At 40.6% G+C, this 10,171-nt stretch overlaps 1 protein-coding gene and 1 long non-coding RNA gene across 3 annotated transcripts in view; one reads left to right on the forward strand and one right to left on the reverse strand.

The window, feature by feature from the left end:
• Positions 1-8,284, reverse strand: part of LOC109968831 (mannosyl-oligosaccharide 1,2-alpha-mannosidase IA-like) — a 49,309-nt gene extending 41,025 nt beyond the window's left edge. For both annotated transcript variants that reach the window (XM_020615371.1, XM_020615372.1), the window contains exon 1: positions 7,538-8,284. In XM_020615371.1, coding sequence (XP_020471027.1) covers positions 7,538-8,053 — 516 coding nt within the window. In that variant the 5' untranslated portion in view covers positions 8,054-8,284. The remainder of the gene's footprint in view (positions 1-7,537) is intronic.
• Positions 8,285-8,725: 441 nt separating this feature from the next.
• On the forward strand, positions 8,726-9,093 carry LOC109968830 (uncharacterized). The gene is made up of 2 exons (XR_002276186.1): positions 8,726-8,813; positions 8,936-9,093. It is a non-coding gene; the product is annotated as an uncharacterized LOC109968830 (long non-coding RNA).
• The last annotated feature ends 1,078 nt before the right edge of the window (positions 9,094-10,171 follow it).

The raw sequence follows: 10,171 nt of genomic DNA on the forward strand, positions 1-10,171 counted from the left end.
AGATGAAAGACCCTGAACCCAACAGGCCTGTACATTATATGTGGTTTGGGCTAACCCCATTCTACACAGGCACGTCAAACCGTGGCGTCACCTGATATGCCAGCTTTACAGCTGACCATAGCAGTAGTCAAAACATGGAGAAAATCAATGTGTGTGAGTGTTGATTAAGTGGTGTGTATCTAAGATCATACAGGACATTAAGCCTAGGACGATATTGTGATTAAGATTACGGCTAAACATATCATACAGTATCCACTTTCTATCTAGTTATCCTTGGACATAAACAACCTGGAGTAACTAATGGAAATGAGTAAGCATTTAACAGCCTGAGTGACATCCTGTCTACACTAAAGACATTTCTAATACAACAAGTACCTAACCAATATCTGACTAAAAATACCTAACAGCTTCCAATCTAAGAAAAGAAGTAGGAGTAGAGAACCAGAGGCAATTAGTTCAAATGGTCATACAGAAAAAAATACCTATAGGTTGCCAAGGCCAAGAAAGCCTGAAACAGAAACAGAACTGTGGCTGTAAAGGTTGGCAAAGCAGCAAAATGGCTTTTTTGTGCTTGCAAAGACACACCAACATGTGCACACACAGTGGAAAAGCAATCATGATAGTAGTGATCAAAACCAACTAGAGTGAATCCTAAAGACAGAGGGAGGAGAAAGGAAAGGGAGAGAACAACAAAGAGGGAACAAGGGAAAACGGTAAGGAAGAAGAAGATGTATGTGGTGATGTGGGGGGAGAGAGAGAAGATTGATTGTTCACCTTTCCCCAACAATCAGCTTTGAATGGTGAGGATCCACCAGCCTCTAACCTACAGCTCTCGGCACAGTGAGTGTGGTAGCCGGTACAGTGCAGGCTCCTCTCTGTGTGTACATGCATGTCAAACAGGAAGAGCTGCTGACAGAAGTGATGGGCTGACAGGATGTTCAGCAACTGTCCTATAAGACAGTGAACAACCTGCAACACTGTCCTTATGGCTTCTCAAATGCTCATTTGCATCTTATCTGCATAGCTGAACAGCAACAAGCATCACCTAATCCTACACACACACACACACACCCATACAGGAAGCGAAGTGAGTCAAACAGGAGTTTTCAGCTCAGAGCAGACATGATGAGTTTGTGTGGATCAATTAGCTATAAGTCTGGCACATTTTAAAAATGCTTTCACAAATATAGATCTGTGCAGTGGTTGTTAGAAAGGCAATTCCAGGCATTCACACAAATACTTGAGGCAGTTACAGAAGACCCACTAAACCATCGGTGGTGTTTTCCCAAATTAAAATCTGTATTCATGACTGTGGATCACCACTGGGATCATTTTTAAGAAACATGGGGCCAGAGACCACTGTGACTGACTAACTGATAATGAAAATACTAAATTTTATTATGACGTGAAAAACATTTGTTGCATCTGGATAAAAACAAACTGCTTTTACAAGAGTACAGTGACTTAACAGCTTTTAGATACAGATTATGAAGATGCTGGTGCACAAGGAACAGATTAGATGCTTTCATGTCAATTTTAAAATATAGTATAAAAAATAGAGCATATGATGAATCTGTGTTTGGCAAACCAGGATCTACATGTAAAGGGTTTCCTCTATGGTTGTGGTAGGAAACTCCACAACCTTGTTACCAGCATCACTGTGTTGGTCTGAAAGGGGTACAACTGTGTGGTAAAACTAACAAACACTTTTTACAACAACAATGAACACACTCAAACTTTCAATATATTCAATGACTGCCATGGTAAAATGTCTCAAAAGTAATTCAGTCTAATCTGGTAAGAAACATGTCACTACAGATAGAAAAGTAGCTCGCTGCGTCAGATAACGCAGGTGCTCTAGCATCCAGCGCCGGCCACATCTACCTTGATTTTCTATCTCTTTATCAGCCATGCTTTTCATTATTACCCCCCACCGTGCTCACACTGAGAGCAGAGGGAAAGCCCAGGCTGCAGACAGCAGGAAGCAGGGGTTACAAAGTGGCTCTTCAGAGGGCCTTTGATTTCCAGCAGACAAACAGATTTAGCTGATTGTAAGACTGTGGCGGGCACTCACAACAAACCATTTGTCCATTACAGAGTGGCCTATGCTCATCATAAACACAACACATGCCCACTCAGGCCACAGCACAATGCAGAGGCAGATTCCTAGATAACTGGATCAGGTGTCAGGCATCTGAGCTCTGCATCTGAGAACTCGAGTATAAAAACAATAGGGAGGATCATTTGTTTTGTCATATGACTGGAGTACAAATTAAGCCAGCCTTATGTGTTCTTTCATTATTATGCACAATTTAACCCTCTGCTGTTTTGGTCTGAACACAGTATAATGTCTGCAGGAGCAAAGCAGGATGCCTTCAAGAACAACACCCTTAGGTGGTGTGTCAATATGTAAGGCCCTGAGCTGGAGAACAACCAGTTACAGCATCACCAAGATATGATATTGCTTTTGTAGGAGTGACTCCTCCACTGCAAAGCAACTGAAACCTAAAGTCCTGAAGAGGAGACACAAAATCGTGCTACAGCTGAATCAATATGTCAAGCAAAAACATTTTTCTGGATCCAAGATCTCAAATGTTAAGATTTTATATGTTTCTCTCTCGTTTGTGATCATAGACCGATTGTTTTTATTGTAATAGCCGATAGACAGAAAATGAATTTGGAACTATTCTGATTAACTGCTTTAGCCATTTGCCAAGCAAAACTCACAAACAAATGGCAGCATATTTAACTTTTCAGATGTGAGGATTTGATGCTTTGTTTGTCATGTTTGACCATACGCTGGTTGTATTTCAGATTTGAGACTGATTGTCAAATTTTAAAAAGCTGTTTGTGTAAACTGCCTTAAGCTATGGGACATTATTACAGATATCTCCCGATATTTTCTGACATTTCACAGACAAATCTATTAACTGATTGAGAAATAATCAGCAGCAGTCGCTTTCTGCTGACATTTTCTGGACAAAATGACCTATAAATCTAAAGTAACCAGCAGGTTAATCCATCATAAAAGTCATCATGTCATGCAGCCCTAATAGCCACTCACTACTGCTTTTTATGCTGGTGGAGCTATACCCGCTGCCTTCTCTTTTGTTCTTATTAACTTGCCCATTAGTATTATAACATCTTCCCCAGCTGCTGCTCCAAGTAGTTCTTTTACTACTGTGACCATAGAGAGCCAAAGCCATGTCGTCACATCCCAGTTAGCCTCTGTTCCAAGTAGCTTCAGTGACTCTGTGCAATCTCTCATTTAGCATTTGTTTCCATCAGTCATTGTAAGAAAATTAAGCTTGTTCCTATGGATTTTTTTCATGTTCTAAGACTAGTCACCAATGAACACAACTCTCACAAAAACTATAGTTGCAGTGATCACTTTGGAGCACGGCGGTATACGTCACTGTTATTTACCAACTCTTCTGCACTATCATTATAGTGTAAGCAAATGTAGTGCAACTCACAACATACTACTGAAAACAGCTGCGTTCCAAGGCTGGATTTTTAGTTATTAGCCAGACCAAAATCTCAGTGGGATTGTGAACAGGGTTTTCTTTCTTCTGGAACACAGTTTCACTTCGGCTCTTCATTCCTAGCATTATTAGAGTTACTAGATAGGTGACAGACTTGTTTGCAGACATTACTGATGCCCAGAAACATCAAATCCTGACAAAATACAAAGTTCAACACAGGTTGTGCATTGGTTTTATAAGTGTCACACAGCTAACGTCACAGTATTATAAGGAAGTGTCGTCTATGTCCTCCGCGCTAGTCTAAAACTCAGTGATAATAATAATAAGCAGCATTTTATTTTTAATCTGGATGTTGTGTCTTTGAGCCTGACACTCATTACTGATGGTAGCAGGAAATCTAGGACACTGTGCCTCTCTGGAAAGAAATGTAATCTGAATACCTACAAATTACCTTTGGTGTAGTTTGGTCACCCTGTTCAATGTTACAGCCACAACTGCAAGGTCCAAATCAATAGCTGTGATCAGGGACTATTGATATGGGCAAATGAAAGCTCACCATGTTTCTCATAAATGGCGCTGTGGTTTAATCATTGGGCGCATAACCAACACTGGGTCAGTATTCATCAGTTGTTTAACTATAAGCTAGACAGGTTTGTCAAAACCACTCTTCTTGCTGATTGTGTCCAATGACAGCTCCACTGTCACAAACGGAGGACACGTTATTTTTCATGAATGTTACTGTGGCTTGCTTTAGATTTTAGAACTGATCGGCTACTGGGCTGTGCTTCAGACTGCAGTGAGGTCAATGTGCCACATTCTTCTACTGTTAAAATTAAATCATAAGTTTTATACAGAACCTCTGATTATGTGGTATCATCATCGTTACTGTGTGCTGTTCTTGAGTTATTCTGACTCCACCCTAAATACTTCACATGAGATACACCCTGTGTCAGTTTGAGTTAATGGTGTCTTTCCTTGCATTTTAAATCACTGCACTTTCCCCCCACTGCTTTTACAATGTGTCCATTAGCTGCTTCATTAGGCTCGAGGTTTGGGCAGACTACATTTGTTTTCTTGTCAGAAAATACTGCACTGTCACGGATGATTTTGGCAACACTATGAGTTTACTTCGTTGAAGCAGCGATGAACAGACGGACAACCTCGTTTCTTCTCGTCATGATAAAGTGTCACCTTACAATCTAAACAGCTGTAACACATCTGGTCTTCTGTAACAATTAAACAAAACTGAGTCTTATGTTTTAAAAGAAAAACACAACTGTAACACATCTGGTCTTGTGTAACAGTTAAACAAAACCGAGTCTTATGTTTTAAAAGAAAAACACAACCCAGACCCTCCTATGACACTCTGGTTCCCAAAGTCTGATGTTGACACAGATCACCAGCTACTCAAGGTAAAAATGTTAAAAAGAAGCACAGCTGATATGCATGTATTGAGCTGAATTAGTTGTCGTGATCCTGCAGGAGCTACATAAACCTTCCAAAAGCAGAGCCACTTCTGAAAATAATCAGACTGAAGGTCTCAGTGTGCAGATTTAAATCAATTTAAAATTTGACAGTTAAAAAAAAAAAGTCTACAGCATGATGTTTCCCGTCCTCTATAGACAAGCTCTTACATTATACAAAACAGATGTCTCACTCATACCAGTGTTGGCTGGTTTTCTCTCAGTTCACCGTTGTTGTTCTGAGAGTCATACAGTTAAAACTGAAAACATCAATAAAGAGCTCAGGTAAGGAAATCTGGGATTTAGGGCTTCTGTCAGGTGATTCAAATGAATGATATGTGCTAGAAATTCAGTAAAGTGTTATCATTTCAGATTAAAGACAGACATGATACCATTTTATTCATCCATAAAAGCTGTTTCCTTTGTGCTTGCAAATGGAGTTATCCTCACACAGACTATGCCAAATTCCCATACTGAAAATAATGTAATCAAAGTTAGAGCTAAGGGGATTTAAATTGATATTATTGACTGGGAGAATAAAAAAAACTAATCAGAACAAAAGCATTTCAGCTGAAGTCATTGTGCCTGGGACTGCGTTGTACCAGTGCCGATATGGTGACTAATGCATTCAGCATCAGTGACAGGAGGATGCAAACTGTCATTTGTAAACATTACTGCCTCTCGTTGACATGATGTGATGGTGTAGCTGACAGAATGGCAGCAGGGTTTCCTAACCTTTGAGCAACAGGTTATGTCACCTTAGGGTCAGGAACATCCCCCGTCAGCATTTGAAACAGTTCCATTATACATGCAATGATCTTTTTAGGTTGCAGGGCAGCCTTTACAGCTGGACAGCAATAAATCAATGAAATCATGTTGTGATCCAAGACTGGGCAGTGTAGGGCATCTTAGTTTTTATTATAGTGTGATCAATATCAATCCTGTCATTTCAGGGTTGTAAAGGTTGCATTAAAGTCAACTGAACTGATGAGATTTTTATACTTAAGTCTCTTACAGCTAATTTGTTTTAGTGTTTTCCACAATATTCTCACCAAATCATTCCCTGTAACCACACAAGGTGATCCCCAAACGCATGATTGATACAAGAGCAGCCAGTCAGCTCAGCCACAGGATTGTTCAGGAAAGTCATATCCTGACCTACTTCATATCAGCGCTGGACCACAGTGGTCCACAAATATCTGATTTCCAAATTATTTTCAATAAAGAGGTCCATATCTGTCTGACTGAATGGCTACACACCACCCACATGTGTTCAGGCAGGACTCCAAACCCTTATCTGCCCACTCACTCAGTGATCCTCTGTGTGAGTCTACCGGTTTACCAGCAGTTTTGAATGAATAAATAAAAATCGCCCCACTGATAACTGCTCTACAAAAGCCCCGTGAAACCTCTTTCTCAAAATAACACTACTGTCATCTCCATCTAGATTTGATTACAATTTCCACTGAGGGTATTTTCATTACATAAAGAGAGAGCTGGAACCATAACAGCAAAGCTGCCACCTGAAACCACCTCTGGGACTGCACCACTGGGCTTTTGACTGTTTTCTCTCTCACACACACACACACACATACATACACACACAGTGCACGGGCATAACACAATAATACCAGACATGCTACCTGTTGGTGATTTCATCCTGCTACAGGGCCAACGTATTGCTTTCAGCATGTGGAATGACAGGACACCAGGAGGCATACAAGCTACCTAGTTTAAGGGGATATACGGGGTGTATGGGGACACAGGGACGCTATTCCGGTAAATATGCGGGTAAATTTGGACTCCCGTTAGTAATAACCAGAATAAACCACAACACTGCGCCAGGCTATCAAACCAGCATTAATACGCAGGTTCTCTTACGATGCGTCTCTAGTGGAGCACACTGAGTCAGATAAAGCACAGTGAGAGGATCACAGTGTTTTACTCTGCACATTCATGATCCCCAGTATTCCCACCATGAGGTAAGTGATGGAAACTGGAAAGACAGGTAAGCCCAGCCCAGGGGGCTGCGGTGGATCCTGCATTCCTTCCTTCCTTGTCCCCAGTAACTGACTGCTGTTACATTCCGTAGAGTAAAAGTCCTGCCGAACTCCGTTTAAAAACCTGCCAAATAAACGTTTCAAATTCACCGGCAGGTGTACCTTGATCCCAAACATGACATAAAATATCTAGCGAAACACCGCCAGTTGTTCTGGCAGGTTCGGTGGTAAATAATTAACTATCTGATCCGATCTGATTTAAAAAAAAACACAAGTTGTGTAACTGTAGGCTACACTTACTCGCACGGCTCTCCGCGATGTAACGCTAGGCTCTATCAGTGGAGGAGCCTTTTAGGACAAGCAGCGAACATTTGGTAAAAGTTCAATTTTTCACTTTAATGCTCACTGGCGTATTATATACGGGCCGAGTTGAAGAGAGGACATGACCGATTCGTCTAAAGCCTTACGTTTCACCATACATATCAGCTGCCCTGAGTCAAAGGAAATATAAAAATGACAGTTTTTTGGCTAAGTTTGGCATGGCGTTTTTCTTTGTACAACCACCAGTGTAAGCTCATCAGATCCTTACCTCTTTAATCTTGGCCCGTCGGTCCCTGGTTTCGGGGTCCACAGGTTCATGTCCAGTCGCCCCCGGTGGGCGGTGATACTGAACGAAAGGTAATTTAGTGACCACCTTCCCATGTTCCTCTTGACCCTTACTCTCCTTCGCAACTTTCGCCTTCTCATTTATAATGTCTTGTTTTATCTCGTCGGGCCGTTTTTGTAGCGTATCCTTGGCCTCTAACAGAGCTTTTTCGTGGTCTTTCCTGATTTTGGCCAGGACTCTCTCGTCGTTTCCAGCCGAGCCGGAGTCGCTGCTGTCCGGACCGGTACGGGTGTTGGTCTCCACCGCAGAGGAATGAAAGAAAACTCCGCTAAGCAGCTTGGACGAGTCCGGTAGGAAGAAAATGGCCCCGAAACACAGGGTTATAAAAGCGCTGAACACTAATAACAAAATGAATTTCTCTGTCAACCTGAAAGAGGTCGGGCTGGCAGACTTCCTATTCGGGGTCACGGTAAAAGGCAGAAGAGTTGCAACTGGCATTTTCCCCACTTCCCTGAACAACTCGAACAACAGAAAATTTAATTTAGTAGTCGACTTAACTCACTCCGGTATCAGTCTCGACTTATTCCGTTCACAAATCCATTTCCAGCTCATATAAACCTTATCAAATTTAAAATAACAGTGGCAGACTCACTCGAATATAGTTGCGGAGTAAAGCAGCCGTCCATACCGGAGACGCGCTACAGACAGAGCGATTCAACGGCTCACACAGGAAACAATGGTAGATAGGCTTGACTGACAGCCGCGATGAGCTAATCACTTTCCGCCCTGTAAGTGGTGGGCGGGCAGAGGGCGTGCCCCTCCAGGGTGTGTATAAAAGTGCTGACAGTAGTTGCGAACACTATCATTTTTATGATCCGTAAAGCAGGAAGGAGGCTGGTATGATTAAGTTTGGAAAAATGTTACCATTTTTATAGGAACTCTCTGTTTTATTCTGTGTTGCTTTGTTAGCAAAAATATCAAAATGTCCTGTATCCAAAGCTTGTAGAGGTTCTGCCAAATTAGCTTGTCTGAAGTAAAAGTGATGGTTAAAGATCCCCTCCAGAGACACTGAAAACACATCTGGTGTTTGTCTCTCATTGTGAATTTCAAGTTTCATGAATATTCAAATATATGCAAATAAGCACAGACATTCCTCACAGCCCACCAACAGTGCTTCCCTGAGGTAGACCATGAGATCACTGTGTCAGGATATGATGGCAGGAGGAAATACTGGAGATATTCAGCTGGATCCAGACTGGTGAGGAGTCTGCATGGATGTAACATGAAAGCTCTGAATGCTTTTTTCCACAATTGCCATTGCTCACCAGCTTAGCTCCCATGTCATGTGGTTATGTCATGTGTCTTTCTGCTCGTTTTCAGGTCCTCTGTGATCTCATGACTTGTGAAAGAACAGGGGCTTCAGCCCAGCTGCAAATTAATAGGCAGCTCAAATCGAAAAGGCTATTGAAGTTGTTGTTGCTTCTTATATTATTTATCACCAAAACTGCTGTATGTCTGGTGAATTACTTTCTCACTATTATAAAGATAAATGCTGGACTTATTATGCAGAAGCATAGCAAGCCCTGCTCACAATACACAGTTAACTACCATTGAAAATCTCATCTATTACTTTGTGCAGAGTGCTTATTGTTATTCATAGGCTTAAAAAATGGACAAAATCCCACCTCACAATGCATAAGACCATACACACATGCACGAATACACACATACACTTACTGCTGAGATCCTTGATCTTTGTGAGTCTGTATGTGAATATGGGAGATAAATTGATTTGATTTTGATTTGATTTATTCTTTCAAGCATGTAGAAACAGTTGATATGACAACACACATAATTTTACACATAATCCAATATCAGTTTGCTTATACCTAGTACATGCTTGAATGGAGGAAGAAGTCAGACTTATCCAGTCGTCCTACCCCATGACATCTTACCATCATTGGTTTGCAAGCAGTAAATGATTCACTTCTACCTACACAAGTATAATACTAAAAAAAAAAAAAATTACAGTGTTAACATTCTTACGTAATTACATTCTTTCTACACCACACAAGTAATATACTAAAAAATTATTACAAAGTGTTAACATTCATACACCACACCCACAATGTTCCATCTAATTAATCATTGAGCCTGTTCTTGCATATATCTTGATTGACACATACCTTTATATTTATGTTTACACTCGTCAATTCTATTACTATTTTTTATGTCCACACATAAATTATTCCATAGTTTTACCCCACTTATGGAAATACAAAATCTTTTTTTGGTTGTACATATAGCATGAATTTTTAAATTTAACACCCCTAAAATTATATACCGGTAATAAATTTATATATACAGGTAATAAATTGTTCCTGGCTTTATACATAAACACAGCAGTCTTATATCCCACTAAATCAAAACATTTTAACAATTTAGACTGTATGAAAGCTACAATGGTGTGATCCCTATACCCCATCTTATGCACAATTCTTATCGCTCTTTTTTGTAATATATACAATGGTTGAAGTGAGCTTTTGTATGTATTTCCCCAGTTTTCAATGCCATACTCTAAGTATGGTAGAATCAATGAGGAATACAAAATGCGTA

Source organism: Monopterus albus, unplaced genomic scaffold (assembly GCF_001952655.1).
Source record: "Monopterus albus unplaced genomic scaffold, M_albus_1.0 scaffold164.1, whole genome shotgun sequence".
In the NCBI taxonomy this organism is placed as follows: domain Eukaryota; kingdom Metazoa; phylum Chordata; class Actinopteri; order Synbranchiformes; family Synbranchidae; genus Monopterus; species Monopterus albus.